At 47.5% G+C, this 19,307-nt stretch overlaps 1 protein-coding gene across 3 annotated transcripts in view; it reads right to left on the bottom strand.

Annotated features, from left to right (window-relative positions):
• CNTLN (centlein) overlaps positions 1–19,307 on the bottom strand; it is a 1,032,335-nt gene that overhangs the window by 325,335 nt on the left and 687,693 nt on the right. For all 3 annotated transcript variants that reach the window (XM_029608687.1, XM_029608696.1, XM_029608677.1), the window contains exon 17: positions 18,636–18,786. In XM_029608687.1, coding sequence (XP_029464547.1) covers positions 18,636–18,786 — 151 coding nt within the window. The remainder of the gene's footprint in view (positions 1–18,635; positions 18,787–19,307) is intronic.

Raw genomic sequence — 19,307 nt, 5'->3', positions numbered from 1 at the left:
CCTGAGGAAGAGGCAGAATCACTTGATACTCCTGTGAGACCGGTTTCCAACGAGAGAGCAGCGACGCCTGCAGGGGACGCAGGTGTGCAAATGCCCAGGGTACCATGTCGATCGTGGAAGCCATCACACCCAGGAGTTGTAGATAATTCCAAGCGGTGGGTTCTGTCAAGGACGCGAACTGACATATGTGCTCCCTTAAGGAGAGGGCCTTGTCTGACCGCAGGAACACCATGCCCTGTTGCGTGTCGAAGGTCGCGCCCAGGAAGTCCAAGCGTTGAGACGGAACGAGGGAACTCTTGTGGAGGTTCACGACCCAGCCCAGGGAGCGCAGGACCTCTAAGACCCTGGCCACCGAGGCTTGTCCATGCGAGAAGGACTTTGCCCGCACCAGCCAGTCGTCCAGGTAGGGATGCACTAAGATCCCCTCCTTTCGAAGGGCCGCCGCCACTACCACCATGATCTTGGTGAAGGTCCGCGGAGCCGTCGCAAGTCCGAAGGGTAGGGCCCGAAACTGGAAATGCTGTCCGAGAATCTTGAAGCGAAGGTAACGCCTGTGGTCCGGGCGTATGGGAATGTGTAGGTACGCTTCCGTCAGATCCAAGGAAGCCAGGAACTCCCCCCGGTGCACTGCGGCAATTACCGAACGCAGTGTCTCCATGCGAAAACGGCTGACCCGCAGGGACCGGTTGACCTCCTTCAAATCCAGTATGGGCCGGAACGACCCGTCCTTCTTGGGTACTACGAAGTAGATGGAATAGTGCCCCGAGCCCACCTCGGCGAAGGGGACGGGCACAATAGCCTCTATATCCTGGAGTCGGTCCAGAGTTTGCTGGACCGCCATTCTCTTGAGCTCGGAGCCGCATGGGGAGAAGAGAAACTTGTCCCGTGGCGGACGGACAAATTCCAAGGCGTAGCCGTGCTGGATGGTGTCCAGGACCCACTGATCTGCGGTAATGTTTGCCCACTCCTCGAAGAATTCCGAGAGTCGACCCCCGATGGGGGGACCGGAGGAGTGGGCTGCTCTGGCATCATTGGGTAGATTTGGCCGGGGTATTCCCCTGCCCCGAGCCCTCTCTCGCGGGCCTCCGCCCGCGAAAGGAACGCGACCAAGGCTGTGGCCTGCTGGGGGCTGCGCGAGGGCCCGGCTGCCGGTACGACCTGTAACGTCGCTGTGCCCTAGCTCTGGTTCTGGTGGAGGCAAACGCCCGATAGGGTCGCTGTCTATCCTCGGGTAGACGATGCACTGAGTTTTCTCCCAGCGATTTGATGATTTCATCCAGATCATTGCCAAAGAGAAACTTACCCCGAAAAGGCAGTGATCCTAAACTCGACTTAGAAGAGGCGTCCGCCGACCAATTTCGAAGCCATAACAGCCTCCGAGCGGCCACCACCGAGACCATGGAGCGGGCCAGCACACGGAAGAGGTCATACAGAGCATCCGCCCCGTAAGCGATGGCAGATTCTAGACTGTCGGCCTGGGCGGCCTCATCCGGAGGCAACTGCTGAGACGTCAGGAGCTGCTGGACCCAGAGCAGACTAGCCCTCTGAGTCAACGAAGTACACATGACGGCACGCATGCCTAGGGCCGAGACTTCAAACACTTTCTTGAGGAACGTTTCCAGCTTGCGGTCTTGCGTGTCGCGTAGGGCCGTCCCGCCAGTGACCGGGATCGTCGTCCTCTTTGTCACCGCTGATACCGCCGAGTCCACCTTAGGAAACCGGACGAGATCCAAGAAATCCTCTGGCAGCGGATACAATTTTTCCATGGCACGGGAGACCCTCAATGACGCCTCGGGGGCGTCCCATTCCCCCGTGAGGAGTTGCAGGAAGGATTCATGTACCGGGAAAGCCTTCGCCCGAGGCCTGAGGGCGGCTAGAACTGGATCTCCTTTCTTTGAACACGTAGCAACCGCCGGGGCCACCGGTGCCGGAGGGTCCGGCGGCGGATCCAAATCCAGCTCTTGCAGAGTCTGTAGGAGCAGATCCTGCAGCTCTTCCCTGTGGAAGATTCGTAAGGCGCGCGGGTCGTCGCCTTCCGCTTGGCCATCCAGTTGTGCCGGATCCGGAGGGTCCGAAGGGTCACCTCCCGTCGAGGAAGCCGCTCCCACAGCACGAGGCGGGGATGGCAGAGCAGAGGTCCCTGGGACTGCCCCAGCCGGAATCCGAGGCCCGGATGGTGGTAAGGCTAGCTTAGGGATCTTGGGAGGAGAAGGCCCTGCTGGAGCACCCCCCGGATCTGACAGACCCTGTAAATATGCCATATGCATTTTTAAAATGAAATCTGGGGAGAAAAACGGCAGACCGGGGGGCGCGCCCGAAGTAGAGGCCTCCTGAGGTAGACGAATCGGCAGGCCCTCCTCGGAGCTGCGCGGGAGACGCGGTACGCCCCGAGCTGCAGCATCCTCCTCCTGCGCGTTTGCCGCGCCAGAATCCCCCTCCAAAATGGCCGCCATTCCCGCCCTCGGCGAGGAAATGGCCGGCCCACGCTTCCCGGGCTGCGGGGAGGGGGGCGTCGGGAGCGAACCCGAGCCGTGCGCGGCGTCTTCCTCCTCTGGAAGGCAGCGCGGGCAAACCCCCTCCCGCGAGAGACGAGACCCCTGCTCTCCGCAGGACTCGCAACGAAAAGAGCGCGGCATCGGCACGCCGCGCGAGAAGGACGCCTCGGGGGGGGCCGAAAGAAGATCGCACCGCGGGGGGGCCGAAGTGGCCTGCACAACCCGCCCGAAGAGTCCTCAGGCACCGGCGGGAAACAACCCCTGCCGGCGCGCCCAGGCCCGAGAGAGATGTGCCGGGCCGCGGGACTGACAGTCAAAATCGCAGAAGCCGGCGCCACCGGCTGAAAACGCTGAAAGGCAAAAGCACAAAAACCAAACTTACCCAAACGTGAGTAAAGAACCGCAGGAGGAGGCAGAATAGAAATCGGAAGGCACGCCTCCTCAAAAATTAACCTGACAAAATTTGTCTTAAAACTTTTTTTTTTTTTTTTTTTTTTAAAACTAACTTCATCCAACCTGTTAACAGAAGAAGAAATGACAGGAAGAAACTCAAAGAAGAGCAAAATAAGTCCGAAAACCTGTCACTCTGGGGAAGCTCTGGTTTCCCCAACTCACATCTGCTGGAGTCAGAAAGATACTGAGCTCCAGCAGAGGGTGCGCTAGCCTATGAGGTGCCACTCTCGAGCTCTGTTCTGACTCCATCTGCTGGACGGGGGACATAACCCACCGTCTGGACTGGTCCTGGTACGTACAGGGAATGAAGGAGGTTAGTGTTGGGAGGAGGCTGCTGCTGCCGCGAGTTCCTGGGGTGGGGGTGGGGGAGAGAGAGAGTGAATGAGCGAGCAAGCGTGTGTGTTTGAGATCCTGTGTGTGTGAGTGAGATTGCATGTATGTGAATGATTGAGAGCCTGTACATGTGAAAGAGAGTATGTCTGTGATTGAGAGCCTGCCTGTGAGAGAGAGAGCATGAATGTAAGTTTACCATTGGGAACCTGTATGTGTAAGTTTGTGATTGAAAACCTGTTTGTGTGAAAGAGTATGTGTGTATGATTGAGATCCTTTGTGTGTGAGAGAAATCATGTGTATGTATGATTAAGAGCCTGTGTGTATAAGTAAGAGAGAGATCATGTGTGTCTGTGTCTGATTGACAGCTGGTTTAGGTGATGGAGCATGTGAGTATGTGATTGAGAGCCTGTGTTTAAATGAGAGAGAGAGACCATGTGTGTCCGTGTGTGATTGAGAGCTGATTTAGGTGAGGGAGCATGTGAGTATGTGATTGAGAGCCTGTGTGTAAATGAGAGAAAGAGAGGACATGTTTGTAAGCATGTGAATGAGAGTCTGTGTGTGAGAGAAAAAGACAGCATGTATTTATGTGATTGAAAGCCTGTGTGTGTGTGTAAGCGTGAAAAGATAGACAGCATGTGTGTAAATGTGTAATTAAGAGCCTATATAAGTGAGTGAGAAAAAACATGTGTATATGTGAGTACTGAGAGCATGTGTGTATAGGTGTGTCATTGAGAGCCAGTGTGAGAGAGAGCGCTGGTATGTGACTGAGAGAGAGGAGAAATTTCCAAGCAAACCACCCCACCTCCTGCTAATTCAGAACAATCTCAGGACACCTGGATATCAAACGTTCCCAGGTATGCAGAGCAAATAAATTTTTGTATCCTTATTATTTTTCATTACTGGATCTTTGTGTCTGCTATTTTGAAATATTTTGTTGGTATCTGGAAATGTTTTATATGAGTTTTAATTATTGGATATTCCTCTCATCAGCTGTTTCGAAATATGTTCTTTTTGTTAGTACAGTTTTACTGCTGATGATTTTATATTTCTTGATTTGTTTTATAAGGATGGGTGATGTTTCTTTTTTCCTTTGTTACACTGCATACAGAGACTCTGGCTTGTTGCAGTTTCCAATTCAGTTTTTTCTGCATGCTTCTTGTTATGCGTTTTGGTCTCTTTATTCTATGTTAGGTGAGGGACAGCACGTGATTCAGGTGAGGTTTTCTGCTGGCGTGTTGTTTCTGTGTAGGACTCTATAGCAGCCTGACTTGGTCCGTTTTCCTAATAGGAGATGTATTGGTGTCTTAAGGCCTGGTGTAATATTTTCAGAGACTTATTGTACATTAAAAGTGGGATCTTACATAAAATGCACACATTTACTTGTATTTAGTTTTAAACATATTGTATGGCTCTCATGGAATTACATTTTAAAATATGTGGCGTTTATGGCTCTCTCAGCCAAAAAGGTTCCTGACCCCTGCATTAGGCCCTCGAGGAGCGAGTACCTGGACCCAGGGAAAGCTCTGAGAGATAGATGGAAACTCACTTAATGTTGTAAGCAGCGATGACTTCTTAGCAGAAGTGGTATTCAGGAGCAAGTCTGGGACGTGGGCCCTCGAGGAGCGAGTACCAGTTCCGGACTGCGACCTGAAAAGAAAGAGAGCGAGGCCTCCGAGGAGCGGGTACCTCTAGTGAAGTCCGAGAAGGCAGAGTAGCTAGGGTTGCGGAGAGTGAATCCCATCCACAGCGACCAGGAGGAAGCTAGGTAAACCAATCCCTTGCTAACTCGTCTTGTTAGCGAAAACTGAGACCTTAAATATCTGGAGCTGGTGACATCATCTCAGGGGGACGCCCCTGAGGTTCGCGCCAACGCTGGTACATCAGTCAGGCCGCGTGCGCATGCCCTTAGACATCTAGTCAACATGGCAGCTTGCAGTGTCGAGCCGGTCCGGGAACGCCGGAGGACGGCCTGGAGACGCCACAGCAGCTAGCCTTCCATCAACCCCGAAGGGAGTTGCCAACGAGGTAAGGTGGGCGGAGCAGAGACGTTGGACAGCGACGGACACAACAATTACAAAGAAAAAGCATATTATTGGAGAATAATGTTACAGTTAGGTATTTGGTATAACCCAGAATTTCATGCTTTGGACACTGTGAGAATTATTAAGTTTTTTGTTTGGTTGTGATTTCATGTGTAGCGTACTAGTACAAATATCAGCCTTTACTAACTGTATTTGTTCTGTTTTAGTAGCAACATTGCAATAGGTTGTCTCCACAGAGAGCAGGATAAATCAGACATAACCTTACACTAGAGTTCTCCACTTTATCTATCATCTGCTATATCTCCTTATCTACGCTAACTCAATAAAACTGTCTATATACGATGTATCTGCAACTATTGTTAATAAATAAATATCATATTTATAGGCTGAATATAATTACCACCGTGTAGTCTAAATTAAATAAAGTGAGGAAACCTCATAGAAATGGCGGGCTTCTTTATGTGGTGGCCCGCAGGTTACCAACTCTGAAGCTTTACAGTCACTAGAAAAACTATGACTGTAATTTTTAGCTTTTAATTGTCAGTTTCCCCACTTAGATATTAGTCCATTCATTAAGGAGCATTTTTTAGGAAACTTTTTTTGGTTTGTTATTTTTTTAGGCAGTAATGAAAACACTTATCATAGCAGGACTTGAACACCATCTGAAACCGCACAGCCCGACACGGTTTGTGTTTCTTTAGGCTTCATCAGGGGCAGTGAAGTTAGATTCAGTGTGTTCCTGGTGTCTGCCAAGCTACATATTCTGCTACTCGGTCTCAGCTTTTAGACTACACGGTCGAAGTTATATTCAGCCTATAAATATGATGTTTATTTATTAACAATATCTCCTTATCTGTCTACTGGCACATTATGTTCTTCCCAGTAGGTGGTCTTGGTACTGCCCTCAATTAGAGATATACGGTTTGAGAAATATGCTTTTCTTTCTTATCCCATTGCTTTTGAAACTCACTGCCACTTAGTATTCTACTTCAAAGGGATTACCTAAAATTCAGAAAAGCACTGAAGGCTCATCTCTTTCAGCAAGCCTATCTCCACATTAATTCCAATTATCTCTACTTTTAGTTTATACTGCTGTCTATTCTTGCATTTTATTTCTTACTCAGCATTTTATTATTTTATTTTATTTAAATCTTAGGTTTTCTTTTCTACTATTTTTACTATGTTATTGATATTAACTTGTTCTGCTAGTTTTATTTTGTTAGTAATTTATCATATTTTATGAAGCTATTTTGTTTATGTAATAAATTATTGATATTAATGTTTTGCTAGTTTTGCTCTGTTAGCTATTCATATTTTTGACTATTGAACATCGCTCTGTTTTACAACTGTAATGAGAGGCAATCCATCAAGAATTAATAAACAAGCATAATGGGTGATATCATCTGACAGCATGAACATGGACCCAACTCTCAGAACTCTGATGTGTTTTGAGCATACATGGGAGTTTCCTTGCATGGCTGCTTCCTTGTGAGTCCCTCAGTCTCTTCCAGACTTAAGTTTAAGTGTAGTAGTCAACTCTTCAGGGAGGTGGACAGGTAAAGCAGAGTTTCTTACCTATAACAGGTGTTCTTCTAGGACAGTAGGATGTTAGTCCTCACAGATCGGTAATATCATCAGATGGAGCACGGTACAGAAAACTTTTGTCAAAGTTTCTAGAACTTTGACTGGCACACTGAGCATGCCCAGCATGCCACTATCCACGTGTCCACACAGGGTCCCCCTTCAGTCTCGCAACATAGAATTCACGAGCGAAAAATTAAAATAACAAAACACAGGAGAATCCAACTCCACGGGGTGGAGGGCGGGTTTCCTGAGGAGTAACATCCTACTATCCTAGGAGAACACCTGTTACAGGTAGGCAACTCTGCTTTTTCCTAGGACAAGCAGGATGGTAGTCCTCACAGATGGGTAAATACCAAGCTACAGGATGCTCCCGGCAACAAGTATGACCAACCGGAACTGAACCAGAAAAAGACACCAAGGTATCATCTCCCCAAGGGTCATATGGGCCCTCCTCTTCGCTAAGAACTCTGGGGGGCCTGCTTGGGTGGCACTAAGGTTCCCAATGGCCCAGGAATGAGATCGGGGAAATCTGCCTGCGGGACCAACGGCGCCGGCAACCATAACAAATCTTCCTCCTCGGAGGACCCAATAATGGGAATCGCTCTGGATGGGGGCATCGGTGGCCCTTGGGAAACTGAGGGTCCCCCGGGCACCGGTTGCATCGGAAGGACACCGAGGACGTCCAGATGCTCTAGCAGGGGCGCCAAAAGTGATGGCTCCGGCATGGGGGCCAGTGCCAGCGGCAGGTCAATGCCCCGCAGGGCTTGAAACACTGCACGCTGTACCCTGAGGTCTAACTCCTCCTGGAAGTCCAGTGAAGTCGGTGGGGAATGCCTGAGACTCCCGGGTCTGTCAGAGGATAAGGCCTCCTCACCACAGGGTCACTTTGGTGGCAGCACAACAGTTGCTGGTGTCGCACTGGTTCCGGAGATATGCGCCGATAGCGACCGGTGACGGTGCTTGCAGGACTTATCGTGATGCTCAGCCCGGTCTTTCCCCAGCACTGAGGAAGTTGAAGATCCCAATGTTTTTGAGAGAGTCGACACCTGAGATGGCCTATTGTCGGCCCCTCTCTCCCTGGATGAGCCTGCTAGGGGAGTAGATAGGGATAGGATATCAAGCGGTTCATCACAGCCCCTGGGCGTTGACATCTCCAAGGCCAGCGTTGATGGAGTGGACTTTTTGGAACCAAAGAGTTTCTCTATCTTATCTTATTCAGCCGAGCACGATAGCCCTTGGGGGTCATCTGATCCACAAGTGGAATGCCCGCTTGCACAGCTGATACCCTCAGACATTGTGTGATGCCCCCAGGCAGAGGATGCAAACCTCGTGTGGATCAGGTATAGATATGGTCCTTGGGCTGCCAAAAACCGGACGATGCCATGAAAAACAGCTGGCGAGCGGTCAATGGCCGGCAGTCACCGAGGATCGACATGCTGGGAATCGACCGTAAAGAAGGTGAAAAATAAACCTACCACTCCTTTGAAGGGACAATGACCAGAGAAGGGGGACCTGACGTAAAAAAATGGGAAAATATTTGAAGAAACTGAGAAAAAAATCATAGTAAGAGCAGAGCTCTAAACTGCGAGGCACCGTGGAAAAAAAATAGACTGATGGGGGACCCTGCTTGGACGTGTGGATAGTGGCATGTTGGGCATGTTCAGTGGGCCAGTCAAAGTTCTAGAAATTTTGAAAAAAAATTTCTGTACTGGGCTCCATCTGATGATGTCACTCATCTGTGAGGACTACTATATTGCCAAATTATCCTGCTGTCTACTGACAAACCCTGTTATAGATAAGCAACTTTGCTTTCTCTGTCAACAAGCAGGATTAAATCAGCCACAGCCAGTTGGGATTCTCAAGATGAAGGTTTACCTTGCAGAGTAATAATCTAAAAGACAACTTGTAGCCCATCCGGTGGAGAGTGGACTACTGAGTGAACAGGCTGCACAGAAATACTTGTCCAAATGTACTGTCTCTTTGAGACATACTGGTCAGACAGCACTGAGACAAGAGTGAACAGATGACCAAATAGGAGCTTTGTAGATATCTTCAATAGAAGATATCTACGCCAGAAGCAGGCCTTTGCTGAATCATACGCCAGATGATCTTAAATCAACTCTATCACCAGTAACTCATTGACTCTTGCCTGTTTTCTCTCGATTCAGTCAAATGCTATATGTCCTACTTTAGCCCCAATTCCCAAGGCCCTTTGCCAATACGATGGACTTAACCTAACCATTCTCTACCAGCCATGTATCATAGCTCGATATATATATATATATATACACCCTGGTTTGTTTCAACAGTTTCATGATCCTAGTTCTGTATTCCTCTGTTTTATGTAATTGCACTATTTGAGGCACTGTTATTGTTATTATGTAAACCGTTTTGATTTGTAATCCTGTTACAAGAAATTCGGTATATAAAACTGTTAAATAAATAAATAAATAATAAATAAGTGGCCCTCAAAGCCACTAAGGTAGCCATGGCTCATACTTGATGAGTTTTGAAAAAGGTTTGTGATCTGAAAGCCAGCTTACAAGTAGCAAACTGTATTACACAGTTTGCTAGGCAATAAAAGAGTTCTTTTGGCTGCTTCATGTCCCAACCTGATGGGATTGAAGGACATGAACAGCTGAGAAATTTGATGGTGAGTTTGATTCCTTTCTGTAGTTAATATGCTAGGGTTCTCTTATATTCCAATATAAGAGAACCAATAGAGCCTACTCTCCTTTATGTGCATACAATTTTGGAAAAAACGTAGGCAGCATGATTGCCTGATTTATGTGGAATGCAGATACCACATGTAGAAGAAGCTTAGGATGAGTGCAGAGAGCAACTCTTCTTTTGTAAAAAAACTGAAGATATGGCAAATAAAAGACAAGAGCCTGTAATCTGCTCATTCTGCATGCTGAGGTGACAAGGAACAAAACCTTCCAAGTGAGAAACTTCAAATTAACTGACTCTAGAGGTTTGAAGGGAATGCTCATAAGTTGAGCTAGACTATATTAAGGTCCCAAAGCACCTGTGGCTTACTGACTGAGAGCTTGGTATTCCACAGTTCCTTCTTGAACTTTTACACTAAATGTGTTCCATCCACCCACTGGTGATAAACCGCAGGGTCATCCACTTGCATGCTTCCTTTAGTCCTCAACTATTTCTTGTCACACCATTCTTGAATATCCTTATTATCACTGAAGACAGACAGCAAATGTTGCATACCTGTAACAGGTGTTCTCAAAGGACAGCAGGATGTTAGTCCTCACATATGGGTGACATCACAGGATGGAGCAAAATCACGGAACACTTTTGTCAAAGTTTCTAGAACTTTGACTGGACCCTACTGGGCATGCCCAGCATGGCACTAACCCTGCAGCCAGCAGGGGTCCCTCTTCAGTCTGGTTACAAAGCTACAGGCAGTGCCGAAAAATAAAATAAGAAAACGAACCCAACACCGCGGGGTGGCAGGAGGGTTTCGTGAGGACTAACATCCTGCTGTCCTGTGAGAACACCTGTTACAGGTAAGCAACATTTCCTTTCTCACAAGACAAGTAGGATGGTAGTCCTCACATATGGGTGAGTACCGAGCTGAGGATGTCCGGACATGCACCAAATGCACCCAAGACATGCAACAGGCACAACAATTGGGGTGGAATTTGGGAGAGGGCATCCTGAACCCCACCGGGCAGGCGGAAGTGTGTTGGTACATCACGTCGTAAATAAGTTACGCAAGACAGACTGGCCAAAGATGGAATCTTGCTTCCGGCTTTGTCAAAGCAATAGTGGGCTGTAAAAGTATGGAGAGAACTCCAGGTGGCAGCCCTGCAAATGACAGGAAGCGGCACCGATCGTAGGTGTGCTACTGAAGTCGCCATGGCCCTCGCAGAGTGTGCTTTAACACGGTCTTGAAGTGGAATGACCGCTTGCACAACTGATATGCAAAAGGATATGCAAGAGGATATGCAATCCGCTAGCCAGGAGGAGAAAGTCTGCTTACCCACTGGCTGCCCCAATTTGTTAGGATGACAGAGAGGAGCACCCGGAAGGCAGTGTGGTGCTTTATGTCCGGGATGGCATAGAGTCCAACAGGATAAACATCCTGCATGAGACTAAATGCAAAATTGAATCTTTATGGGTAGAAATCCCTTGTGTGTCGGGGAAGACTATAGTGAATGGAATATACTACCGTCCACCTGGTCAAGATGGTAAGACAGACAGTGAAATGCTAAGAGAAATTAGGGAAGCTAACCAAATTGGTAGTGCGGTAATAATGGGAGACTTCAATTACCAAAAATACATGCCAGAGCAGACTGCACTTTGAAGCAATATCACATAGTACAAAAAGTGCAGATAAATTGTCAATCCTGACAGAGGACTCAAAGCAGGTTTCAAAGGTGAAATGAGTTTTTATTAATTCATTAGGCAACTCCACTTGTTTATATCACAAGAAGCTTTACGGCGTCCCCCGACACGGTCGCGTGTTTCGCCTAGGGCTGCATCGGGAGGGCACGCCAGCAGGGATTCACATATGAAATACTGTAAAAAATCAATCAAAAGTCAGGATGCTATATAGGTCTTACAGCCGAATAGAGGTACAAACAGGTTAAACCATAACTCTTACCTGACAGCTGATGTGCTTAATTTTGACAGGGAGCGCGCTTGCCCTAGACGCTGTCAGGTATTTAAAGAATGGCAGTGGCGCCAAAACTACAGGTGAACCAATGACGTGGATCTGATGACCCCGTTCATTGGTTCCCATTCCTGTAGCGCGCCCTAGCAGCATTGTATGCGACCAAGCTTATGAGAGATCTAAGTAAACAGGAACCATTCTATCTCCCGATTAAGTCCCTTAGGGGAAACTGAGTCTAAAATGAAAATCCAACGCTGTTCAATGCGGCCAAGCTGTTCAGCATAGCAGCCACCGCGAGCAGGTCGTGGAAACACCTCAATGACACTGAACATGAGATCTGAAAGATTGTGAGATTTTTTTACCCAGTGGTCTACTAATGGTTCATTCTCTCTGGAATGCCGGATGTTAGAGCAATGCTCTATAATGCGTGTTTTAACCATCCTTGTGGTTTTACCAACGTATACTAGTGGGCACGGACAGGTGATCACGTAAATAACTCCAGAGGTGGTACAGTCTGAATATGAGCGGAGAGGAAAAACTCTTTTGGAAACCGGATGAATAAAGGAAGTGGTAGATGTTGTGTGGGAGCACACTGTGCAGTGGCCACAGGGATGGTGTCCAAGTGTGTTTGGTGGATTCTGCCACTGTACAAGATCTGCATGAACGAGTTTGTCTCGCAAATTCTTACCCCTACGATATGTGAAACGTAGGGGACCCGGGAACACCATCTCCATGGACAGTGCTCGCCAATGTCTGCGAATCATAGTAGTGATTTGTCGACTAAGGGTAGAGAAAGGCAGGATACAGTTGATAACCGGGGTGTCAGAACGGGAGGATGGGAGAAACAGAAGGTCTCGATCCGTAAATAGTGCACGTTTCATAGCTTGTCTAACCACCCGCCTGGGATACCCCCGGGATAGAAACCGGGCTGACATTATTTCGGCTTGATAGATGAATTCTTTCCGAGTGGTGCACAACCTACGTAGTCTAAAGAATTGACCCGTAGGAATGTTGCCTCTTAAGGTGCTCGGATGACAGCTTTGAAAAGCTAACAGAGTGTTTCTGTCTGTGTCTTTACGATGAATGGTGGTCAGAAATTGATCATTATGGACTGAGACAGTGATGTCTAAAAAGGCAATCTGGGATTGATGCCAGCAGAAGTTAAATTGTAAATTAGAGTCACAAGTATTGAGCCAGTCCATGAACATAAATAATTGTATCTCGGTACCCCGCCAAACCAAAAAAACATCATCGATGTATCTTAACCAGGTTACAATGTGTTGAGAACCCTCTGAGGTATATACAAACGAGTCTTCAAACTCTGCCACAAAAAGACAGGCCAAACTGGGGGCCATCATGGACAAGCAGGATGCTAGTCCTCACAAATGGGTGAATAGCAAGCTAGAGGCTGAGTCATTTTGAAGTGAAGCAACAGTGAAGTATTGTTGTTGAAATGAATCAGCCGATGATCACAGCAGATTAGAAGTAGAAGGAGTTGGGATTAAACTGAAAACAATTTTTTTAAGACAGATTGTCCATAGGCTGAATCTTGTCGTCCTTCTTTATCCAGACAGTAATGAGCTGCAAAGGTGTGAATAGAACTCCATGTTGCAGCTTTACATATGTCAAGAATTGGCACTGAACGATAGTGTGCTACTGAGGTTGCCATTGCTCTTACTGAGTGTGCCTTTACTCGCCCTTGGAGAGGAAGGCCTGCTTTTTCATAGCAAAACTGTATGCAATCTGCTAGCCAATTGGATAGAGTATGTTTACCCACTGCTTTACCTGGTTTATTTGGGTCATAAGAAACAAAAAGTTGGCTGGATTTCCTGTGGACTGCAGTGCGGTTTAAGTCAAAAGATAATGCACGTTTACAGTCCAAGGTATGTAAAGTCCTTTCCCCTTGGTGAGAATGTGGCCTTGGAAAGAAGGTGGGTAAAACTATGGATTGGTTCAAGTGGAATTCCGTAACTACTTTGGGAAGGAATTTTGGATGTCTACGGAGAACCACTCTGTCATGTAGGAACTTCGTATAAGGTGCGTACGTGACAAGTGCTTGTAACTCACTAACTCTTCTAGCCGAGGTAATGGCTATGAGGAAGATAGTCTTCCATGTGAGAAATTTAAGATCACAGGAATCTATGGGTTCAAAAGGAGAACGCATAAGCCTTGTTAAGACCAGATTCAGGTCCTATTCTGTGACAGGAGGCCGAATTGGTGGCTTAAGTTGAGTTAAACCTCTCATAAATCTACTGACGAGAGGTTGTGTTGAGATTGCTGCATCTTCCATCTTGTTATGGTAAGCAGAGATTGCACTTAAGTGTACCCGTACAGGTGAAGTCTGGAGACCAGATTCTGAAAGATGGTATAAATAGTTTAGAAGAGAAGATGTGGAGCAAGTGAAAGGATCAGTATTGTTTTGTTTGCACCACAAGGTGAATCGTTTCCATTTGGAAGAATAATTCTTCCGGGTGGAGGGTTTATGTGAAGCTACAAGCACTTGGGATACATCAGCTGAAAGACTGAAGGGTTGCAGGATCAAGCTTTCAACATCCATGCTGTCAGGGATAGGGATTACAGGTTGGGATGACGCAACCAGCCCTGATCCTGAGTTATGAGAGTGGGAGCTATCCCTAGGCGAATTGGTTCTTTGATCGAGAGATCTAGAAGTATGGGAAACCAAACTTGTCGAGGCCAATACAGGGCTATGAGTATCATGGACCCCTTGTCTTGTCGTAGCTTCACTAGAGTTCTGGTTATGAGCGGTATCGGGGGATACGTGTATAGAAGGCCTGAGTTCCAGTGGCGAGCAAAGGCGTCCCTGGGTAAGTGGTTTGTCTGCTTGAACAGGGAACAGTAATTGCTTACTTTGTAATTCAGTTGAGATGCAAAGAGGTCTATTGTTGGTTGGCCCCAACGTTGAAATATTTTGGTCGCCACTTCTGGATCCAGAGACCATTCATGAGGCTGGAAATGACGGCTGAGGCGATCCGCCACTACATTGTGAATGCCTGCCAGATAAGTGGCCTGTAGAAACATTGAGTATGCTAGGGCCCAGTCCCAAATCTGTGCAGCTTCTTGACAAAGGAGATACGAGCCCGTACCTCCCTGTTTGTTGATGTACCACATGGCTACTGTGTTGTCCGTTTGGATTAAAACAGTCTTGTGTGACAGGCAGTCCTTGAACGCATGCAGCGCATAACGTATAGCTTGAAGCTCTAGGAAGTTTATCTGAAATGTAGCTTCGAGGTGTGTCCAAGTACCTTGAGTTTGCAGATGACCAATGTGTGCTCCCCAGCCCAAGGTGGATGCATCTGTAGTTAATGTCATTTGCACAACCAGTTGCTGGAAAGGCAGGCCTTTGAGCAAATTGTCCATGGTTGTCCACCAGAGGAGTGAGGAACGTAGTTGCTGAGTTATTTGAAATGGAGAAGACAGTGGCTAAATGGCTTGTATCCATTGTGTTTTGAGAGACCATTGCATGAGCCTCATGGCTAATCCGGCCATGGGAGTGACGTGAACTGTAGAGGCCATATGACCGAGAAGAATAAGGCACTGATGAGCCATTACTTGTGACTGAGCATGTAGGGCATTTGCTAAGGAACGAGTGTGCGTGCACAGTCTCGTGGAAGAAAAGCTTTTGCTGTCATGGTGTTTAATTCTGCTCCGATGAATTGTAACAGGTGAGATGGTATGAAGTGGGATTTCTGGTAGTTGATGAGAAATCCCAAGGAATGGAGTAGATTGATTGTGAGCTTGAGAGAGTTGAGAGCTCCTTCTTTTGTTTGGCTCTTGATGAGCCAATCGTCGAGATAAGGAAACATGTGCACTCCTTGCTTGTGTAAGTGGGCCACTGCCACTGCTAGACACTTTGTGAATACGCGGGGTGCTGAGGCAAGGCCGAATGGAAGCACCCTGTACTGGAAATGTTGAGTTCCTACTAGGAATCATAGATACTTGCGATGAGGAGGGAATATGGGAATGTGAGCGTAAGCATCTTGAAGATCCAGAGAACAGAGCCAATCTCCTTTCTAAAGTAGAGGTAACATTGTGCCTATTGATACCATCCTGAATTTCTCCTTTTTTAAGAATTTGTTGAGATTTCTGAGGTCTAGGATGGGTCGTAGGCCTCCTGTTTTCTTTGGAATGAGGAAATAACGGGAATATAATCCTCTGCCCTGATGAGGTCGGGGAACTGATTCCACGGCCCTGGCTCTCAGAAGGGTGGATAATTCTGTTTGTAAGAGTGTGGACTGATTGTTTACTGTCCAAGACAAAGTGTGTGGAGTGTCGCTTAGTACGGTGAGAAAGTCCAAGTGGTACCCTTGAGTTGTGATGGAGAGTACCCATTGGACTGTGGTAATGGGTTTCCAATTTTGTTAAAAGAAAGCAATCCGACCTACTACCGGTAAGCTTGGGATTGGATTGGAGGAGAGGCTGCTGTTCTCTGGTAGAGTCTCAAAACCCCGAAGTAGATCCCGTTTGAGGAGGAGGTTGAGGTCTGGCTGTTCTTGGCTGCCTAGGCTGTGATCTTTGAGGCGGCCTAGACGAGCGTCCACGTGTAGGAGGTGGATAGTAACGCCTTTGTCTATAATATGGGCGTTTGGAATCCTTTCTTGGGATTCTTCTGGATGATGGTTGAGACTCTTGAGGTATCGAAGATAGCTGTTTTAGAGTTTCTGAATGTTCCTTTAACAAGGAAACTGCTTCCTTCACCTTATCCCCGAAGAGGTTGTCTCCGAGACAAGGGAGATCAGCTAGTTTCTCTTGTATCTCAGGCCTCAAATCTGAGGCCTTGAGCCATGCCCATCTTCGCGCACTGATACCCGTTGCCGATAGTCGAGATGCTGATTCAAAACTATCGTATGCTGCACGAACCTCGTGTTTACAAGCTTCTAAACCTTTGTGAATTATGTTGGAAAAAGGTTCTTGAAGCTGGTCAGGGAGTGATTGAGTGATCTCCTGCATTTGTTTCCATAAATTGCGCTGGTATGTGTCATGAATAGCTGGTAGGCAGCAATCCTGGAGACCAGCATAGAGCCTTGAAACATTTTCTTTCCTAGATTATCTAGGAATCTGTTATCCCTTCCTGGTGGAATTGAAGAATGTGTCTTTAATCTCTTGGCCTTCTTTTGTGCCGACTCAACTACCACTGATTGATGAGGCAGTTGAGCCCTCTGGAAACCTGGGATGTGTTGAACCAGGTATGTTGCATCAGTCCTTTTAACAGGAGGAATTGATCCAGGATGTTCCCATAATCTATACATCAGTTCCTGAAGAACTTCGTGGACTGGTATGACTAAGACCTCCTTCGGTGGGTCCACAAACTGTAACACTTCTAGTGTTTTTTGTCTGACATCTTCTGACTGCAGCTGGAACGGAATGGTATCCTCCATTTCCTTTATGAAATTAGAAAAAGAAAGATCCTCTGGAGGGGATTTTCTACGTTCCTCCGGGGGAGAAGGCTCCGAGAGGACTTCTTTGTCTGTGGAGACATCGGTATCTGTGTCTGTCCATGTGTCAGGTGTATGAGTTATTTTGGCTTTTGAAGCCATCGATGGATGAGTCTTAGGCATCGATGGAAACAGTGGAGATTTTGAGGGAATCGGACGGGGAATCCCCGACGGCTCAGGAATAGGATCAGGCATCGGTAATTCCGGAGGAACAACTGGTGTCCTCGGTGGCAACGGTGCTTCCTGAGGTTTTGGAGGAAGAGCATCAATCAGAGCATCCAATTTTGCTAGAATAGGTGCCAAAATGGATAAATCAGGTGCTGGCATTGGAGGAATCACTGGTGGAACCGATATTGGCACCGTAATCGGTACCAGTGGCATCGGTGATGTGCCCGGCGATGGTATTGGTAACGGCATCGAAGGAATCTCCGATGGAGCCGGGAACGGCGTCGGTATCGGCGTCGATAGAAGAATTGGAGCCATCGGTGGCAATGTTGATGGCGCTGGCCTCGAAGGTTGAGCCGGTCCTGGTATGGCGTCGAGGAGCGCATTCCTGACTGCCTGGCGGATATATCTGTCCAGTTCCGCCCGCTTAGCTGGTGAAACCAGAGCAGCTATGGGGGGAGGCAGCGATGGCGATTTTGATTCCTCCGCAGAACCCTGGGGAGGAACGGTGCCCAACACCGATATCGGTGGGGATCGCCGTGGAGTCGAAGGCCTCATAGAAATCTCTTCCATCCGAGGTTTCTTAGATGGAGATCCGGAATCTTTCGATGGTTGACCGGTTACCGGATCGATGCTGGAACCGTGAGGCCTTCAATGATGATGCCGATGCTTCTCTTTAGCTTTTTCGATGCTTGATGCCGATTTCATCGAAGAAGCTGAGGGGGACGATAAGGATCTATCTCCCGCTTCATCTGGAACTCGTTTTTTAAGGACTACTTTACGAATCGTTCCCGCCGGAGATGATTGTGTAGACGTTGATGTTGAAGGGAGCAACTGAAAGTGAAATAGTTGCTCCATTTTCTCCATCCGGAGTCGTCGTCCTTTTGGTGTCATCTCGGCGCACTTTTGACAAGATTGGACATCGTGGTCCCCGCCGAGACAGAGTACAAACTCTAAGTATGGGTCTGTGATGGACATAGTTCTGCAACAATTAGGGCATTTTTTGAAGCCCGTAGCCATGGTTAGTCGGACAGCCGTCGACGACTAGGCTAAAAAAGACGGAACGGAACGGAACCGACGGCAAAAAGAAAAAACTTACTGCGATGGAATTTTATGGGCGATCCTTGCGGAAAGAAGTTTTTCTAAGCTTTTTATGAGGTATGGTAAATTTACCACACAGGACTCCAAATTAACTGCGAGGCTAACGGCTCTGCGGAAAAAAGAAGACTGGAGGGAGACCCCTGTGGCTGAGAATATCATAGCATGCTGAGCATGCTCAGTGGGCACACTGTGCCAGTCAAAAGTTTATAGAAACTTTGACAGAAGTTTTTCCGTATAGGGCTCCATTATCGATGTCACCCATATGTGAGGACTAGCATCCTGCTTGTCCTGGGATAATAACTTTAACAATGTAGCAACTGCAAATAACATTTTGACATTTTCTGATTACATTTTTGTAAAGATCATGTATTTATACCTTCATATGTTGCAATGGGGTCCTTTCTTCTGAGATTACAACTTTTTGCTCTATTTTGTCATCTGTATTTCCCTCCAGTATGGCATCTCTGCCTTCAGATGCTTTCACTATTAGTTCTCCCAAACTTTCAGGATCTGTTATTTCAGAGTCGCTGTTTGCATATTTAGGGATGAGAAAAGAAAAACAAATAAACAGACTTAGTTATACTTCAAGTCCTTAGGGGTAGATTTTAAAAGAAGCACGCGTGGCCTACATGTGCACGCACTACCCGGCACAAGCACATGTATACCCGATTTTATAACTTACGTGCGCAGGTGCGTGCAAGTTATAAAATCAGGGGTCGGCACGCGCAAGGGGGTGCACAATTGTGCACCTTGTGCGTGCAGAGCCATGCTGCCTTACCCCGTTCCATTCCCCCTAACCTGACCTTCCCACTCCTTCCCCTAACCTTTCCTCCCCCTAGCTCTACTCTAAACCCCTCCAAATTTTAATTTACCTTTGACGCCTGCCTCTGGGCAGGCGCAAGTTGCGCACGCTGGCCAACTGCCGGCGCGCAATCCCAAGCACAGCAGCAAATGGCCATTGTGCCTGGAGCCTCTAACCCTGCCCCATCCCACCCACATCCTGCTCCTTTAGTAAAGCCCCGGGACTTACATGCATCCCGGGGCTTTA

This window comes from Rhinatrema bivittatum, chromosome 1 (assembly GCF_901001135.1).
Source record: "Rhinatrema bivittatum chromosome 1, aRhiBiv1.1, whole genome shotgun sequence".
NCBI classification, from domain to species: Eukaryota; Metazoa; Chordata; class Amphibia; order Gymnophiona; family Rhinatrematidae; genus Rhinatrema; species Rhinatrema bivittatum.
The sequence above is the reverse complement of the archived record's forward strand: the minus strand, read 5'-3'. Positions and strand labels throughout refer to the sequence as shown.